We start from the raw sequence: 19,528 nt of genomic DNA, 5'->3' as shown, positions 1-19,528 counted from the left end.
AGAGAGGGGCGCAGAGAGAGAGAGACAGAGAGAGGGGCGCAGAGAGAGAGAGACAGAGAGAGGGGCGCAGAGAGAGAGAGACAGAGAGAGGGGCGCAGAGAGAGAGAGACAGAGAGAGGGGCGCAGAGAGAGAGAGACAGAGAGAGGGGCGCAGAGAGAGAGAGACAGAGAGAGGGGCGCAGAGAGAGAGAGACAGAGAGAGGGGCGCAGAGAGAGAGAGACAGAGAGAGGGGCGCAGAGAGAGAGAGACAGAGAGAGGGGCGCAGAGAGAGAGAGACAGAGAGAGGGGCGCAGAGAGCAGACGGGAGAGAGCGGGGCGCGAGAGCAGACGAGAGAGAGAGGGGCGCGAGGCAGACGGGGAGAGGGGCGCGAGGCAGACGGGGGAGAGCGGGCGCGAGGCAGACGGGGGAGAGCGGGCGCGAGGCAGACGGGGGAGAGCGGGCGCGAGGCAGACGGGGGAGAGCGGGCGCGAGGCAGACGGGGGAGAGCGGGCGCGAGGCAGACGGGGGAGAGCGGGCGCGAGGCAGACGGGGGAGAGCGGGCGCGAGGCAGACGGGGGAGAGCGGGCGCGAGGCAGACGGGGGAGAGCGGGCGCGAGGCAGACGGGGGAGAGCGGGCGCGAGGCAGACGGGGGAGAGCGGGCGCGAGGCAGACGGGGGAGAGCGGGCGCGAGGCAGACGGGGGAGAGCGGGCGCGAGGCAGACGGGGGAGAGCGGGCGCGAGGCAGACGGGGGAGAGCGGGCGCGAGGCAGACGGGGGAGAGCGGGCGCGAGGCAGACGGGGGAGAGCGGGCGCGAGGCAGACGGGGGAGAGCGGGCGCGAGGCAGACGGGGGAGAGCGGGCGCGAGGCAGACGGGGGAGAGCGGGCGCGAGGCAGACGGGGGAGAGCGGGCGCGAGGCAGACGGGGGAGAGCGGGCGCGAGGCAGACGGGGGAGAGCGGGCGCGAGGCAGACGGGGGAGAGCGGGCGCGAGGCAGACGGGGGAGAGCGGGCGCGAGGCAGACGGGGGAGAGCGGGCGCGAGGCAGACGGGGGAGAGCGGGCGCGAGGCAGACGGGGGAGAGCGGGCGCGAGGCAGACGGGGGAGAGCGGGCGCGAGGCAGACGGGGGAGAGCGGGCGCGAGGCAGACGGGGGAGAGCGGGCGCGAGGCAGACGGGGGAGAGCGGGCGCGAGGCAGACGGGGGAGAGCGGGCGCGAGGCAGACGGGGGAGAGCGGGCGCGAGGCAGACGGGGGAGAGCGGGCGCGAGGCAGACGGGGGAGAGCGGGCGCGAGGCAGACGGGGGAGAGCGGGCGCGAGGCAGACGGGGGAGAGCGGGCGCGAGGCAGACGGGGGAGAGCGGGCGCGAGGCAGACGGGGGAGAGCGGGCGCGAGGCAGACGGGGGAGAGCGGGCGCGAGGCAGACGGGGGAGAGCGGGCGCGAGGCAGACGGGGGAGAGCGGGCGCGAGGCAGACGGGGGAGAGCGGGCGCGAGGCAGACGGGGGAGAGCGGGCGCGAGGCAGACGGGGGAGAGCGGGCGCGAGGCAGACGGGGGAGAGCGGGCGCGAGGCAGACGGGGGAGAGCGGGCGCGAGGCAGACGGGGGAGAGCGGGCGCGAGGCAGACGGGGGAGAGCGGGCGCGAGGCAGACGGGGGAGAGCGGGCGCGAGGCAGACGGGGGAGAGCGGGCGCGAGGCAGACGGGGGAGAGCGGGCGCGAGGCAGACGGGGGAGAGCGGGCGCGAGGCAGACGGGGGAGAGCGGGCGCGAGGCAGACGGGGGAGAGCGGGCGCGAGGCAGACGGGGGAGAGCGGGCGCGAGGCAGACGGGGGAGAGCGGGCGCGAGGCAGACGGGGGAGAGCGGGCGCGAGGCAGACGGGGGAGAGCGGGCGCGAGGCAGACGGGGGAGAGCGGGCGCGAGGCAGACGGGGGAGAGTGGGCGCGAGGCAGACGGGGGAGAGCGGGCGCGAGGCAGAGAGAGTCAGACAGACACAGAGAGAGAGGGCGGGGTTGCAGGGAGAGAGAGAGAGGCACAGGCGGTGAGGCAGGGACAGAGCGAGAGCGAGGGAGGGAGAGGCAGACAGAGCGAGGGAGGGAGAGAAAGACAGAGCGAGGGAGGGAGAGGCAGACAGAGCGAGGGAGGGAGAGGCAGACAGAGCGAGGGAGGGAGAGGCAGACAGAGCGAGGGAGGGAGAGGCAGACAGAGCGAGGGAGGGAGAGGCAGACAGAGCGAGGGAGGGAGAGGCAGACAGAGCGAGGGAGGGAGAGGCAGACAGAGCGAGGGAGGGACGAGGCAGACAGAGCGAGGGAGGGAGAGGCAGACAGAGCGCGGGAAGGGAGAGGCCGACAGAGCGAGGGGGGAGGAGGAGACAGAGCGAGGGAGGGAGAGGCAGACAGAGCGAGGGAGGGAGAGGCAGACAGAGCGAGGGAGGGAGAGGCAGACAGAGCGAGGGAGGGAGAGGCAGACAGAGCGAGGGAGGGAGAGGCAGACAGAGCGAGGGAGGGAGAGGCAGACAGAGCGAGGGAGGGAGAGGCAGACAGAGCGAGGGAGGGAGAGGCAGACAGAGCGAGGGAGGGAGAGGCAGACAGAGCGAGGGAGAGACAGAGAGAGTGGGAGACAGAGGTGCAGAGAGAGAGGCAGAGACAAACAGAGAGAGAGACAGACACAGAGACAGAGAGAGAGACAGGGGGAGAGACAGAGGGAGACAGAGAGAGCGAGAGACAGAGAGAGAGAGAGAGAGAGAGAGAGACACACAGAGTCAGAGACAGACAGACAGAGAGAGAGACTGGCTGAGAGGAAGAGAGACAGACAGAGAGAGTGACAGAGACGGACAGGGACACACAGAGACAGAGACAGAGAGAGAGAGAGAGAGAGACACACACACAGAGACAGAGAGAGACAGGCAGAGAGGGAGAGAGACGGACAGAGTGACAGAGACAAGGACACACAGAGACAGAAAGAGAGAGAGAGACAGACACAATGTTCTAAAACTGGCATGTGTGCAAGTGCAAAATTGTTCACATTGGCATTCATTCGTTCATCATGATGTAATTAGAGAAACCACATGATTTTGCTAGTACTATACATGGAACAGAGCAGAGCTCTGCCTACTCAGAACTTCACATTCAGATTTTGATGCCCACTTCGGTCTAGTTAGATGAGGCAGCAAATGGATTCATTGAATGCTTTTTGACACCTATTCATTACTTCGGCAATAGCAAAGTTTCCATCAGGGAGGCTTAGCTTTCTCTGCGGAATACCACATCCCCATTGATTCACTCGTGCCCGAATGGACCAAAACGTGAGCAAAATGCTTTCAGCCGTGAGCAGAACGAACCAATGGAAAGTTGCAATCAACACTTCAGACGAATCCTCTCACATACAGCTTGAAGATCTGCCTGCTGCCTGATATTTGTTAGACTACATTGTCAGGATCAAAGAGAAGATGGAACATCAGTGCTCGTGTGTTGCTCGACTGTGAGAGTGCTGATCAAGAGAAAATCCCCTACCGTATCAACAGGTTATAGTCCCCCGAATTCAGTTTCCAGAGGCTAACTGACCTGTCCTTGTCAGAGATGGGATGGTGCCCAGGGACAGAGCTCGGTTCAGACGGCCAGGAAGCGAGCAGGGGGAGTTGCGTCTAGTTGTTCTACACAGTTGTTGCCTCGCCAGTTGAGGAATACTAGGAGGTATAGGGATGAATGAAGAGGCCAAACTTGAAGCACAGGGCGAAAGAGCACCATCACTGCAGAAAGAGTTGACTGATTCACCGGACAAGTACCTGCAAAACACAAATAACCATTTGTAGGAAAACTCCTGATTCCAACCGGGTTAAGATGTACAATGCTACTTCAACAGCCAGCAACTAGTTAGGTTTCGTTTCCAGGTAGCATTCAATCATTTAACTAAATTATATGGAACCAGAAGGTCTGTGCAAATGTTAAATATTCACAGAACAAGGAGTGTTTAATCACTGCCAAGTCTATTTTACGAAGGTTCTAACTTAAAGCAATAGGCACTATTCTTCCCTCCCAGTGTAAATCACCCATGAACGGAGTAGCTCTTAAGGCAACACTCCAGAGCAGCTGAAGACTACAATTCTTGCACAAATTGGCTGGCACATTTCCTACACTACAACAGTGACTAAAATTCAAAAGTACTTAATTGGCTATAAAGCACGTTGAGGGTGTCCTGAGAATGAGAAAGGCACTATATAAATGCAAACTTTCTTAATTTCTTTTACAATTAATTGGAAAACAATTAACTTTTAACAAATAAGCATTTATATTGCACCTTCACCCCAAGGTGCTTTACAACAAGCAGATTACTTTTTGAAGCGCAGTCAAGGTAGGTAAAATATGAGTGGGATTTGTACTTTACACAAAATCCCATAAACACAAATACACGAATGAGAAGAGGATTTGTTTTGTGGTGTCATTTAAAACTAGTTTATAGTGATGAAAGAAAAAAAATGTAATCTATTCTATGAAGAGGGTGGATTCAATTTGAACACGTCAGGTTTCAAATTAATAACTGAAAAAATATCAATGGAATTAAAATATATAGAATACTACATTGGACAATATATCAGAATCTTGCTTCTTCAATTACTGAGGCACAACTGTAACACAGGTAAGATTAGTCAAATGTTTTATAGGATCATTTGGAAGCAAACTGGAACTGCTAATAGCGTCAGCTCTTGTTGGGGTTAAGTTCCATAGACAGCCAAGGCACCTCACATACCCCACCAGGCTGATCATTCTAAATATTGTACATCTAGACTGTGTGTGACATGGTTTTCAATTGTAGGATGTAACAGCCAGGCCAACATTCATAAACTGATGATGTTGATAAATACACATTTTCTAAGAACCATTTAGTGGACAGAAAGTGGGAGCAAGGACTTCTTTGACTTTTCTATCAAACAATAAGCCTTTGACGCCCTTGTATTTGGTCCCTCCATTGTCACCTTTGCCAAATTTGACCACCTGGGCACAGACGAAGGATAAAATTGCAAACCTTCCTGATGGTTTGGCTGAATAGTGCAGCACATTAAGGCTACAGCGATCACTTACTGCCTGTTTTGCAATGGGTTGCGCCAGATCACTGACATTTTATGTTACCCAAAAATTTCAATACCCAGTCAACAAACAGCACCTGCCGGGAGTTAGATTTGCCCGCTTAAGGTTGATTACGATTTGCCCTGGGAGTTGCAGCAAGTGCAAGCTTGGAATTTCACAGTGCACCTGGGATCTGAGTGAATGGGTTAAGGTGCTGTGTATATCCTTAACTAACCAGACTGAAGCATTCTGACATCAACCATGCAAGGTCTGAACAAGTTAGCAGATAATTCAATGTAATATCAGGTACAGAATGGGAAAAGAGGAGAGGGAATGAAAGATTGGATTGAGGGGGGGGAAAAAGTACAAGTAGAAACCTCTATTGATTTTAAATCTGGTTTTAAAAATCTCCAGCAATTGAATTCTGAAAGAAATGAGACTCCACATTTGTAATCGTTAATTTTCAGGGCCAAAGAGATTGACTGGCAGTAATGTTAAAAAGGTACTTGGACTTGAAATGACTTGACTTTACAATGAATTTGCTTCATAACTACCATGCAAGAGCAGGAAACTCACGCCACTCAATGCAGTTGAGTGAGGAGCCAGGTAGTGAGATGAGTTTCTATGAAACTAATGGTGGAGCAACGTTCCTCAAGACTGTAGCTTCTAGATTTCTTCGTTTAGTCACGCGTCTGTCCTCACTTAACATTACTGCGGCATTTGAAAATCAGTAACACTGAGTGCTATTAGACTCATCACCATTTTGACAGCAATTATTGGGCCATAAACATTTCAGTTTGTGCATCAGGTTCCAGATACTATATGCTAAATGCAAATTGAAGGTTCTGGATTTTCCGAAAATGGCCGTGTTTAATAAACTTTCCATAGTTGGTGCAGATAAACGATCACGGTGGACAAATAAACGATCACAGTGGACAAATTATAATAAGAAAAGTTTGAGGTAGAACAGTCCGTTTGACCTCTGGACCAATTTAAAAGGGGTTGAAGGCTACACTTGAGTTCAACAATAACTTATTTTTGTATAACACCTTTAACTTTCACAGTTCCACGGTGTTAAGCCAGTCTCAGCCAAATATTACTTTTCCTTTTGTCACAACAGCCGCTAACTTGCGACATCGGAGATCTATTCTATTAAAAACACTGCGTCTTTCTAAAATTCGATCTCACCCTCACAGCTGTCACTTCATTTCCAAGTAAATTCCTCATTAAAGTAATAACCTGTGATCGCAAAAGCTTTAAGTGCTGTTAAAATAATTTACGTGGCATCTGTCAGTTGCCATATTTATAACAGAATTCCACCGCACGCAGATGCTCACAGACAAAAGAAAAATATTTGAGTTAACTTGCAGATCAGTAGTAAAAATAGACCAGGCATATACACCTAAAATCTGATAGTACATTACTAAGATCTTACTACTGAAGAGTGCATTTTATCAGTCTGGCTTTACTTGGATTGATAGTCACTGGGGTGTGCTAATATCTCAATCACTGTATGCTTTCCCATTCATTCCTCAATTAAAGTGCAATTTGAAATCCACATATATTCAGTTGATCGCAGCCCAGCATTGGGTATAATGGAATCATTTTGGAAAATTAGATTCATATTACTCATACGCGCAAAACATCCCACAAATGAGGGTCCACAAGACCACATTCTATAATCAGGAATTTTAAATTGAAGGCATTTTTGGCCACAAGATGAATCACAGGATCACAGTGCATAAGAGGACCTTCAGCCCATCGAGTCTGCGCCGACACGTGAGAAACACCTGACCTACCTACCTAACCCATTTACCAGCACTTGGCCCATAGCCTTGAATGTTATGACGTGCCAAGTGCTCATCCAGGTACTTTTTAAAGGATGTGAGGCAACTCGCCTCCACCACCCTCCCACATTGCATGTTCAAAGAAAAAGGTACATTCCTCTGTGGATCAGTATAAAGTTTGTGAAGTCAAGTCGATTGTGACAAAGATGCACACATGCAAAAATTCTTTCAGAAACCTGTTTGGCAATATCCCTTTCCTTTAAAATCTTTTGAATTTTGGTGTATGCCTTCATTAAATGGTGGTTTGACTAAGAGGTATTTATTGGTTGTCTAGGTTATGAACACACATATATATTAGCAACATCCGTCAGCAGCTTGATAGCATCTGGTAACAACTGGCCCTAAATTGGCTGGGTGGGCCCCCAACAATTGAAAACCTGGAGAAAAGGTTAAACCTGACGTAGGCAGCCCTCAAAAAAACAAAACTGCTTACAGCTGAAATGGCCAGAAATGTTTTAAAGCTTGCAAATACTTTTTGCAACAACCTATTCCACTCCCACCCATTAAATGGTCTTTTCAAAAAATGTTCCCAGTCAATACGCTTTACATATTTATATGTTTAGCTCATCATTTCAGGCACTGTGCAGACCCTCCCCCCCCAACCTTGGTTTTAGAATTCATATTAAAGTTAGCAGAGCTTGGAATAAACTCATGTGATACTTGATGCATTGAAACACTCGCTCTGGACTTGGTTCAAAGACCAGTGAACTGTACGTCGCTCAGGGTACACATGACATTCTCGGGGCATGAGGCTGGGTAAGCTGGCTTGATCCGAGTCTACAGGAAGTCCCGCGTATCTGATAACACGTCATCGATCCAAAATGCTAACCCAACCCCTCTCCCTCCACAGATGCTGCCCTGACCTGCTGAGTGCTTCCAGCACTGTCTGCTTGCCAACGTCTGCAACTGCTTTCTGTATGTGTGGTTGTTGCTGAGGGGTTCTCCCCTGTTAAGGAGAAACCACCTATACCTGCACACTCCACCGTCAAGGGCAATTAGGGATGGGCAATAAATGCTGTCCTTACCAGCAACGCACACATCCCATGAATGAATAAAACCTCTGAGCATCCTTTGAATCTTATTCACTGCTACTGATAAGTCAGGTTATGGTGGAATTTAATATTGACCATTTTTCCCCACTGTGGCATTTCTTAAACCAGCTTATATTTCAACCCTCTCCTTGTAAAGAAAAATCAGTTCAGTTGAAGGGTCATGAGGACTCGAAACGTCAACTCTTTTCTTCTCCACCGATGCTGCCAGACCTGCTGAGTTTTTCCAGGTAATTCTGTTTTTGTTAAAGATTTCTTATGCTGCTTGCAGTGAATGATAGGTTCGCCTGCTTTATAAGATGTTTTTTTTCACAATCATGGAAGTGTGACAGGAAGTAAGTGTGAAGCTTACAGGGCATGGATTGGAGATGTATTCTGCATGTGGTGAGACATCAGGCATGATTGACCACTGCCATGGCAGGAGGAAAGAGTTGCGCAAGTACTAGTCTGCCAGAGGGCAAGATCTCACACAAAGCACAAGGGGCCATTCAGCCCATTGTCTGTACCAAACGAATCCAATTTTCCAGCTCTTGGTCTCAGCACTGCAGCAATTCTGCTATAAGACAGTCAGCTGAGGACTTTGGTGGGGTAGCCAACAGAAGAATGCTGATGGGCATGCACAACGAAACACTTGGTGCATTCGGAAGCCTGTCAGAAAGGCTATAGTCAACGTTAAAGGGCACAGATGGGTCCAACATCAACTTCTCACAGGGCTTTGCAAGAGCTTGGAGCCCATCCTTTCCAGCACCAAGTAGTGACCAACTCCGTTTGTACATTTGTGGGCCCAACCACAGGGTCAGCGGCTGAAGGTCAATGTCACAGCTTCCACTGCACCACAAACAACAACCACCCAATGTCTGAGTGCTTCAGTGGAAGTTCAGACAACTGTGGTGCGAGGTCAGCTTGCTATCATGGCTGTGGATTACAGATTACAAAAGGGCGTGCAGGATGTCACAGGCGTCCAACAGTCTGTCTTCCAATGGATTAGTAGGATTGTTTAAGGTGGTGTCCCAGGAGAGTGGCAGTGGCTCCACGGAGGATGAACCCACATTCTCTCGGGAAGGTAGTATTCTCCCTCCTGTCAGCCAGCCCAGGTCAAGATGCAGTCCGCAGTGGGGCCTTCCAGACCTAGTGCTGCTCGGGGTTGTCCTTCAAGGCCATCTGCATTCTGCTCCTCTGAAAGCAGTCTTCCACCTGTCACGCTGCAGACCAATAGCACTGTGTGGGACCAATAGGCAAAGCATAAGTGATTAGTTGAACGGCAAGCAACTTGACATGCTTTCATTTAGAAGTTTGGTTTGTAAAAATAAATCACTGCAAAATAAATATTCCATTGTGGTCAAGCAGACTGTGATGTTTAGTAACAGGGGAAAGGTAAGATATTGGACAGTTGGCGATCGGGGAATTGTAGTTGCAGTTTCTGCTATTGCATTTAGATGAGATCTTCACAAATACCTGGGCAGAAAGGGGATATAGAGGTTGCCTCTTCCCTGTGTAACTGGTGGGAAGGGGGAGGTGTGCAGTCCACAGCAATTCTTGACACCCACTCTGCTGCAGACTGCAAGGCTCCTTGGGAATATTCCAGGCAGGAGTGCTGTTTCAGTACACCTGTGCTCGGAGATACAGAGGGATCTGGGTATCCTAGCGTATGAATCACAAAAGGCTAGTATGCAGGACAGCAAGTAAATAGGAAAGCTAATTGAATGTTATTGCTTATTGTGAGGGGAATTGATTACAAAAGTAGGAAGGTTATGATTCAGTTGTACAGGATACTGATGAGACCACATCTAGGGTATTGTATACTGTACTGGTCTCTTTATTTGAGGAAAGATATAAATGCATTAGCAGTTTAGAGAAGGTTTAGATGTTTCTTCTTGTGGGAGGATCTAGAACAAGGGGGTCACTGTTTAAAGTAAGGGATCGCTCATCAAAGACAGATGAGGAGAACTTTTCTCTGAGGCTAATGAGTCTTTGGAACTCCTCCTCAAAAGGCAGTGGAAGCAGAGTCTTTGAATATTTTTAAGGCAGAACTAGATTCTTGATTAACAAGGGGTGAAAGGTTATCAGGAGGAGGCAGGAATGTGGGGTTGAGGTTACAATCAGAGCAGCCATGATCTTATTGAATGGCGGAGCAGACTCAAAGTGGCCTACTCCTGCTCCTAATTCGTATGTTGATATATGCTCTTTCAAATTTTATGTGGTGGCATGTTCTCATTGTATGCATGCTTTGCACCAGGGTTATTAGCCAAGTTATTAGTGATTGCCCTTGTCATTCAGTAGCTACCCTATAGTTTGCTGCGGTGGTTCACATGCAGCTGGGAGAGTGGACTTTCGCAGAATGAAGGTATCAAGGCTGTTGGTAAGATACCAAGTAATGACCTGTGTGACTTGCTCCCTATGTCCACTCAACATCTGGACATTGAGGAAGTGAAATTCTTTTCAGTTTTGGGATAGAGCAGAGCCGGCATACAGCATCTGCAAAGCAACGTGTACATAGTCAATGGTGCCTTGCACCCTGGAGAAGTGTGCAGAGTGAATGCAATTGCTCTCTCTGCCTGCTTGCCCTGCTCATCTCTAGTAGGACAGAATGAAATGTAGTTAGCTGTCTTCAAATAGAGAGCTTCAGTGACCTCCCTTACACAACAGTGGACAGCAAACTGCGAGATTTTGCAAATATTCCCAACTCCAGCCTGGAAAGTGCTAGGTTTTTGGGAGAATCCGTAAGTTAATGACCATAAATTCATGATAGCTACTTATAAATTCAGTAGGGAATTTTCTTTACTCCAGAATGTGGGACTTGTTACCATAGGAAATGGGTTTAAGCAAATAGCCTTAAGATGCTTTTAAAGGGATGCTGGACAAGTGCATGAAATAAAAGGGAATAGAAAGATAGGTTGAAAGGGTGTGATGGGCTTGGTCATGGAGTGCAAGCAGCAGCAGCACAGACTTGATGGGAAAAATGGCCCATTCCCAACGTGTAAATTCCACATAACTGACCATGTGTTGTCAGACTGCAACTGAGATCCAGTCTTGCGAGGGCCACGATTTGCTCCAGTAGAACAAAGTCATCGTCTTCACCCCTGCCACAAACTCTGCATGTTTACCACTGTTTCTATCCCCCTCTCCACTAGTCTGCTTCTGCGGAGGGGAGGAAGGAAAAGGTGTTTGTTTTTGTTTAACACATCAACACATATGCCATCAAGATGCCAAATGAATCACAAATTATTGATTCGAATAGAGTGGGGACACATAGGAGATGGAAGCAGAGGAGAAAATGGACGGCAGAAATAATGGACTGGATGCAGTTGACCTGTGCGGAATGTATCAGGGCAACACAGGACAGAGAGGTGGAGATCCCATGTCAGTCAACCATCTGGGAAGACGACACCCAATGAACAAACGAGAATGGGGACAGGCTGAAGAATCACATCCCATTTCATTTGCTGCAATCATCACACTAGGAGAGAGAGCTCTGAGGATGAACAGTCATTTAAAATGATTACCAGATCAAAAGGCAGAATTGCATAAATTCAGTTTATAAATTGGGTAGCACAAGGGAAATGCAATATCCGCTAAGACTCTTGTGCTGAAAATTCCCAACATGGAACAACAGGCTTGTGCACCTGCAACGATGTTATAATCTAAATCTTAGCCATAAACTGGAAAAATACATTTAGTTTTTGCACCATCTTAAGTCAGAAGGCTGTGGATTAAATCCCCTGTTTCAGCACCAAATCTAAGCAGGCATGTCAATGCGGGGTGTGCTATATTGTCGAAATTGCAATCCTTTGGGTGAGATGTTAAACCGAGGTGCTGCTTCCCTGTTCTGGTAGATTGTAAAGATTCCACAACACTATTCAGAGAGCAAGTTCTTCTGACACGCAACCAAAAACAGATTAACTGGCCATTCATCCCCTTGCTTTTTGGAGGAATCGTGCTGTCTGCAATATTAATATCGTAAAACCAGAGCAGATGAGTGGAGCGGTGGTCTGGAGGTGACAAGAGAGAAAATGAACCAGAGCCTGTTCGATCTGCACAAACTACCAGCAGAGACCACTGACCCTCACTTGTGAGACTTCTTGAAGATCCACTGCTTGGACGAACAAATGTTCATTGTGCGTGAAATGTTTTGTATGCTAATTCATTGTAGGTGTGCCGTATAAATGCCAGCTTTCCTTTCACATCTGGATGGATTTGTAGTGGTTGATATTAACGCAATTTAAATCAAGACAAGTGTTTAAAAAAAAGTGAAGAAACCAAGAGAATACTGACTCCTTGCCCCCACACCACCACCACCACCACCACCACCACCACCAACCCATTTATCAGGGTTAACAAATATTGCAGTGAGCTTATGTCATTCAGATTGTGCCATCTGTTTGGTGACCAAGGACATCAAGCAGGCAGCAATTGGATTATCACTTGCTCAGCTTACTCCCCGCAAGGTGAAGTTGGTGCTTGTTTGTAGGGCTGGGCGGGGGTGGTTTGGTGTGGGTGGGATGCAAGGAACAGAAAAGCTTTCGTTTTAAAACTTCTTACTAGGGCCAGAGTATGTAAATGGAAATGATTAAAACATACTTTTCCAACAAAAATGAGCAAAAGCATTCTTTTTGATCTAAGGAATGATGAAAGGTTTGGAAAAATCCACAAAGGTAATAAAAGACCTAAACACTTCAACGCCAAATAGTTAATGTGATGAGGTTGGGAATATTTGATGAGCCACCTCTAACCATTATTCTCCTTATGAATCTTAAGTAAATGTATATTAGTCCTCTAGTCACAATATAAATAATTCCACCTCTGTCTAAATCACCTATACCTGATAGGTAGATTTTAACAACTGTATGATTAACCTGCCATCGTCATGAAAAATTCCATATTACAAGCCAGACAACATTACCAATCATCTTTGAAAAATGGATTACAGCAATCAAACTGACTATTTCAATAAGGTGCCACATAAAAGGTTATTGCACAAGATAGGAGCTCATGGGTATTGGGGGTAATGTATTAAGCATGGATTGAGGATTGGTTAATACACAGAAGACAAGAGTCGAGATTAATGGGTCTTTTTTCAGGTTGGAAAGACATAACTAATGGAGTGCCATAAGGATCAGCCCTAGGGCCTCAGTTATTTACTATCTGTATTAATGACTTAGAGGAGGGAGCAGAGTATAATGTAACCAAATTTGTTGACAATACAAAAATAGGTGGGAGGGCATGCTGTGATGAGGACATAAGGAACCTGCAAGGGGACATTGATAGGTTGAGTGAGTGGGCAAAAACTTGGCAGATGGAGTTTAATGTAGGAAGGTGAGAGGTCATGCACTTTGGTAGGAAGATTCGGTAGGAAGAATCAAGGGGCAGACTATTATTTAAATGGAGAGAGACTCCAAAAAAAATGCAGCACAGAGGGACCTGGGTGTTCTTGTGCATGAAACACAAAAAGTTAGCATACAGGTGCAGCAAGTAATTAAAAAGGCAAATGGAATTTTGGCCTGTATTGCTAGAGGGTTGGAGTTTAAAAATAGGGAAGTCTTGTTACAACTGTACAGGGTGTTGGTGAGGCCGCACCTGGAGTACTGTGCATGGTTTTGGTCCCCGTATTTAAGAAAGGATATACTGGCATTGAAGGCAGTTCAAAAGAGATTCACTAGGCTGATTCCTGGGATGAAGGGGTTGACTTATCAAGAACAGTTAAACAGGTTAAGCCTTTATTCATTAGAGTTTAGAAGAATGAGGGGTGATCTTATTGAAATGTACAAGATTCTGAGGGGGCTTGACAGGGTAGATGTTGAGAAGATGTTTCCACTAGTGGAGGAATTTCAAACTAGGGGGACATAGTTACAGAATAAGGAGACACTCATTTAAAACTGAGATGCGAAGGAATTTCTTCTCTCAGAGGGTAGTGAATGTCTGGAATTCTCTACCCCAGAGAGTTGTGGAGGTGAGTCACAGTGTATTTAAAGAGGAGGTAGATAGATTTTTGAAATATCGCTGAGTTGAGGGATATGAGGAGCTGGCACAAAAGGGGAATTGAGGCCTGGGGCAGATCAGCCATGATCTTATTGAATGGCAGGACAGCTTCGAGGGGCCGAATGGCCTACTCCTGTTCCTATTTCTTATTTAACAAGTTTACCTAAAGTATTATTTATAGCTTACAATTTAAAAGCATAACTATAAAGCTCTAATAATTAGTTAACTGTTTAGTTATTAGTTGAAAGCTCCACCCAACAAGACACAGCCTGACGTGTTTGCACCATAAATTTTCTGCTCACAATATCACCTGATGCATCATTCCTCTCAATTCAAGCTACATTTTCCTTTCATAAACTTCCTCCTGAAAAGCAAAGCGTATATAAATTCTAAATATGTAGGAATGATTGCGCTTACCATGCTACTGGGAATAAAGAATAGGTTTCCACAGTGTGAGAATCAAGTTACTCCCAGCTCAGGTATAGAGCAGATTTGAAGTGGTGCAGAATTCCCTTCTTTCTAACTCCATCTCAAATTAGTGTTCAGATGAAACTAAAACGTCAACTCTGTTCTCTCTCCGAACATGCTGCTTGATCTGCTGAGTATTTCCAGCATTTTCAACTCAAAATGAAGTGTTTGCATCTACATTTAAATTTACTTCACCCAACCAGAGTATAGCATCAACCTCAGATAAAAACAAAAAAAATGCGGATGCTGGAAATCCAAAACAAAAACAGAATTACCTGGAAAAACTCAGCAGGTCTGGCAGCATCGGCGGAGAAGAAAAGATTTGACGTTTTGAGTCCTCATGACCCTTCAACAGAACTTCAGATAAACCTGGCTGGATTCAAACCTTGGACGTAGACAGTGAAAGAACAAGGTAAAGATCCATTGTTACCAAATCCTCAAGGTACTGTACTGCTTCTGGGTCAAACGGTGTCACATAATGCCATCAACTCAAAGCTATAAGTTAGTACTCAAGCCCATAGTTGCATGAAGAACATATCAAGGACCAGGAATGTGTCACTTTTTGTGGCACCCAGAGGATGACCCCATAATACTCCAAGTGCTGCATACAATCCCAAATAAGGGGTGTCTATAGGCCTTTTGACCAGAGGTCATCATTGTCCAGTTCACAATCAATGTCCCTACACTGCACTCTCTGTCAGAGAACCCTGAAGAGCAATCATACATGGACTAGAAGCCCTGAAACCACTATTAAACAAATCTCTGCATGTGCAGCAAAAATAATAATGAATCTGTTCCAAACTACAGTCTGCTTCAGTGAATGCTCTAGTACTCAATAAATGATGCTTACTTCAGCAGAGTGATGGCCTCATTGTCAATATGCACAAATGCACATGTAGGGTCTCCACTGGCTTCTAAACAAGATTGGTATTTTGTTAAAGGGACAATCATAAACAATAGTGGACTTTTAGAGTCAACGCTTCTTTTAAACAGATTTCATTTCCGTATATTAAACAAAAATTTTGTTGCCTGTATGCTAGTTTGCACCAAGTTTCATTCACCCATCACTAGTGCAGGCTGACTTACATCAGCACCTGGTGTGGGGATTCTAGTGGATCCTAGTGGATCTCCAAATCCAGAAGCAGGATAATTTCTATCCATTAAATTTAGTTCGAGTTGTTTTATTTTTGCTCTTTTTAAATTGTTGAAACCCGGATTTTTTTTTTTTGCAAGCCTTCGAGACGTTCTTGGATTGCACTTTTCCCCCAGAACTGACTGACTGAATCTAATGCTACTTTATTTAGGTACATCTGGCCCCTCTAAAGCTTCACCCCTTTCTCCCTTTGTAACCTCTTCCGGCCCCACAAACTTCCTGACATCTCTGAATTCCTCCGACTCTAACTTTTCCTCAATGACAATTATGCTAGTCAACTAGAATTCCAATGGGAATCCAAAAGAAACTTCTTCACCCAAGAGTGGTGAGAATGTGGAACGTACTATCATGGGGAGTGGTTGGCATTCATATTATAGATGCATTTAAGGGGAAGCTAGACAAGCATATGAGGGGGAAAGGAACAGATGATCACAATGGTAGCTTAAGATGAGAAAGGCTGAGGCTCGAGTGGAGCACCAACACCGACATGGGCTAGTTGGGCCAAATGGCTTTTTAAAAAATTCTTCCGTGGGATAAGGCAGGGCCAGCGTTTGTTACCCATCCGCAATTGCCCTTGAACATAGTGGCTTACTAGGCCGTTTCAGAGGGCAGTTAAGAATCAACCACATTTCTGTGGGTCTGGAGTCACATGTAGGCCAGACCGGGTAAGGAAGGAAGATTTCCATCCCTGAAGGGGCATTAGTGAACCAGATGGGTTTTTAACGACAACCAATAATAGTTGTCATGGCCACCATTACTGAGAATAGTTTTAAATTCCAGATTTATCAGTTATTTGAATTTAAATTTCACCAGCTGCTGTGGTTTCTGTGCTGCACGCCCTGTGTAATTTTGTGCTGTACACCATGCGTAATTCTGTGCTGCACACCCTGTGTAATTCTGTGCTGCACCCCCTGCGTAATTCTGTGCTGCACACCCTGCGTAATTCTGTGCTGCACACCCTGCATAATTCTGTGCTGCACCCCCTGCGTAATTCTGTGCTGCACCCCCTGCGTAATTCTGTGCTGCACCCCCTGCGTAATTCTGTGCTGCACACCCTGCGTAATTCTGTGCTGCACACCCTGCGTAATTCTGTGCTGCACACCCTGCGTAATTCTGTGCTGCACACCCTGCGTAATTCTGTGCTGCACACCCTGCGTAATTCTGTGCTGCACACCCTGCGTAATTCTGTGCTGCACACCCTGCGTAATTCTGTGCTGCACACCCTGCGTAATTCTGTGCTGCACACCTTGCGTAATTCTGTGCTGCACACTGTGTAATTCTGTGCTGCACACCCTGCGTAATTCTGTGCTGCACACCCTGCGTAATTCTGTGCTGCACACCCTGCGTAATTCTGTGCTGCACACCCTGCGTAATTCTGTGCTGCACACCCTGCGTAATTCTGTGCTGCACACCCTGCGTAATTCTGTGCTGCACACCCTGCGTAATTCTGTGCTGCACACCCTGCGTAATTCTGTGCTGCACACCCTGCGTAATTCTGTGCTGCACACCCTGCGTAATTCTGTGCTGCACACCCTGCGTAATTCTGTGCTGCACACCCTGCGTAATTCTGTGCTGCACACCCTGCGTAATTCTGTGCTGCACACCCTGCGTAATTCTGTGCTGCACACCCTGCGTAATTCTGTGCTGCACACCCTGCGTAATTCTGTGCTGCACACCCTGCGTAATTCTGTGCTGCACACCCTGCGTAATTCTGTGCTGCACACCCTGCGTAATTCTGTGCTGCACACTGTGTAATTCTGTGCTGCACCCCCTGCGTAATTCTGTGCTGCACCCCCTGCGTAATTCTGTGCTGCACACCCTATGTAATTCTGTGCTGCACACCCTATGTAATTCTGTGCTGCACACCCTATGTAATTCTGTGCTGCACACCCTGCGTAATTCTGTGCTGCACACCCTGCGTAATTCTGTGCTGCACACCCTGCGTAATTCTGTGCTGCACACCCTGCGTAATTCTGTGCTGCACACCCTGCGTAATTCTGTGCTGCACACCCTGCGTAATTCTGTGCTGCACACCTTGCGTAATTCTGTGCTGCACACTGTGTAATTCTGTGCTGCACACCCTGCGTAATTCTGTGCTGCACACCCTGCGTAATTCTGTGCTGCACACCCTGCGTAATTCTGTGCTGCACACCCTGCGTAATTCTGTGCTGCACACCCTGCGTAATTCTGTGCTGCACACCCTGCGTAATTCTGTGCTGCACACCCTGCGTAATTCTGTGCTGCACACCCTGCGTAATTCTGTGCTGCACACCCTGCGTAATTCTGTGCTGCACACCCTGCGTAATTCTGTGCTGCACACCCTGCGTAATTCTGTGCTGCACACCCTGCGTAATTCTGTGCTGCACACCCTGCGTAATTCTGTGCTGCACACCCTGCGTAATTCTGTGCTGCACACCCTGCGTAATTCTGTGCTGCACACCCTGCGTAATTCTGTGCTGCACACTGTGTAATTCTGTGCTGCACCCCCTGCGTAATTCTGTGCTGCACCCCCTGCGTAATTCTGTGCTGCACACCCTATGTAATTCTGTGCTGCACACCCTATGTAATTCTGTGCTGCACACCCTATGTAATTCTGTGCTGCACACCCTGTGTAATTCTGTGCTGCACACCCTGTGTAATTCTGTGCTGCACACCCTGTGTAATTCTGTGCTGCACACCCTATGTAATTCTGTGCTGCGCACCCTATGTAATTCTGTGCTGCACACCCTATGTAATTCTGTGCTGCACACCCTATGTAATTCTGTGCTGCACACCCTATGTAATTCTGTGCTGCACACCCTGTGTAATTCTGTGCTGCACACCCTGTGTAATAATATGTCATTTTCATTGCTCCACCATTGGCAGCAGTACCTTCAGCCTCATTGTCCCGGAGCTCTGGAATTCCCTCCCTAAACTTTTCTGCCTCTCTCTCCTCCTATAAGGTAGTCCTTAAAACCTACCTCTTTGATCAAGCTTTTGATCACCTGTTCCAATATCTCATTATGGTTTGATGTCAAATTTTTGTCCGATTACACTCTCGTGTACCATGCAAACCCTTTAGGCAATGCTAAAAGTTAACTGAAAGTACTACTAGCTTACGTACCAGTGCACTTTACATGAAAGTATCCTAAGCATATAGGATAGGGGTATATAAGTTTAGAACGCTTAAGTACAGTCTCCCTTTGTGTAGATGAAAATTTCACTAATTTGTAAACCGATTTCTCATTTTAACTACAGCAATTCACTTGAGATTTTAGAACACAGACACTGGAAGTTAGAGTTAATTTGAGTTTTATGCAATCAAAAGCAGGAAGGCATACCGCAAAACAAAATCAACATGAAAAATTAAAACTTAAGCCTGACTTCAAAGCAGTTTATTACAGCAGAACAATAACATGTTTCAGCAGTATGTGGAACAACAAATATACGCAGCAGTCACACAAGCATTTCAAACAAACAGTCTTTTAAGAAACTTAAATTTTAATCATCAAGAATAAGACAGCCAAAAACAGAGAGAAAACAAATCAAAGCAGCAGCTTCCATTTTCTAGCAGCTGACCTAACGTCCATATTCAGAATAAACACCGAGTCAAATAGTAAGGATTGGGGCATTATAAAAATCCCACTGGCCAAGGAGATCATTTCTGACCCACCCTATCCCAACTCGCTGCATCACTTGGATTTCTTCTTTACAGCTATTCCACTGTCTTTCGTGTCTCTCTGCCAACTGTACAGCATTTTGGCACGAACTCCAAAATCAAGTCTAGTGCTGTCACTGTCTTTACACAGCTCAGGAAGTAGACATATCACTAAGAACTGTGCCTGTTTCAGGAGGGGGTGGAAAACAGGGGGACCTTTAGGAGCTGTATCGCTAACCTGGGAAGGTGCGGTACACTACTTTACACTCATTCCTTCATACAAAATAATTCAGTGGAACAATTACACAGTATGAATAGGGTTTCATTTACAGCCCGAAACACACATTTAACACTACAAAT

General features: G+C 47.3%; 1 protein-coding gene across 3 annotated transcripts in view; it reads right to left on the bottom strand.

Annotated features, from left to right (window-relative positions):
- tmem201 (transmembrane protein 201) overlaps positions 1-19,528 on the bottom strand; it is a 187,327-nt gene that overhangs the window by 82,411 nt on the left and 85,388 nt on the right. For all 3 annotated transcript variants that reach the window (XM_041206450.1, XM_041206449.1, XM_041206451.1), the window contains exon 7: positions 3,539-3,759. In XM_041206450.1, coding sequence (XP_041062384.1) covers positions 3,539-3,759 — 221 coding nt within the window. The remainder of the gene's footprint in view (positions 1-3,538; positions 3,760-19,528) is intronic.

This window comes from Carcharodon carcharias, chromosome 15 (genome assembly GCF_017639515.1).
Source record: "Carcharodon carcharias isolate sCarCar2 chromosome 15, sCarCar2.pri, whole genome shotgun sequence".
Taxonomy (NCBI): Eukaryota; Metazoa; Chordata; class Chondrichthyes; order Lamniformes; family Lamnidae; genus Carcharodon; species Carcharodon carcharias.
The sequence above is the reverse complement of the archived record's forward strand: the minus strand, read 5'-3'. Positions and strand labels throughout refer to the sequence as shown.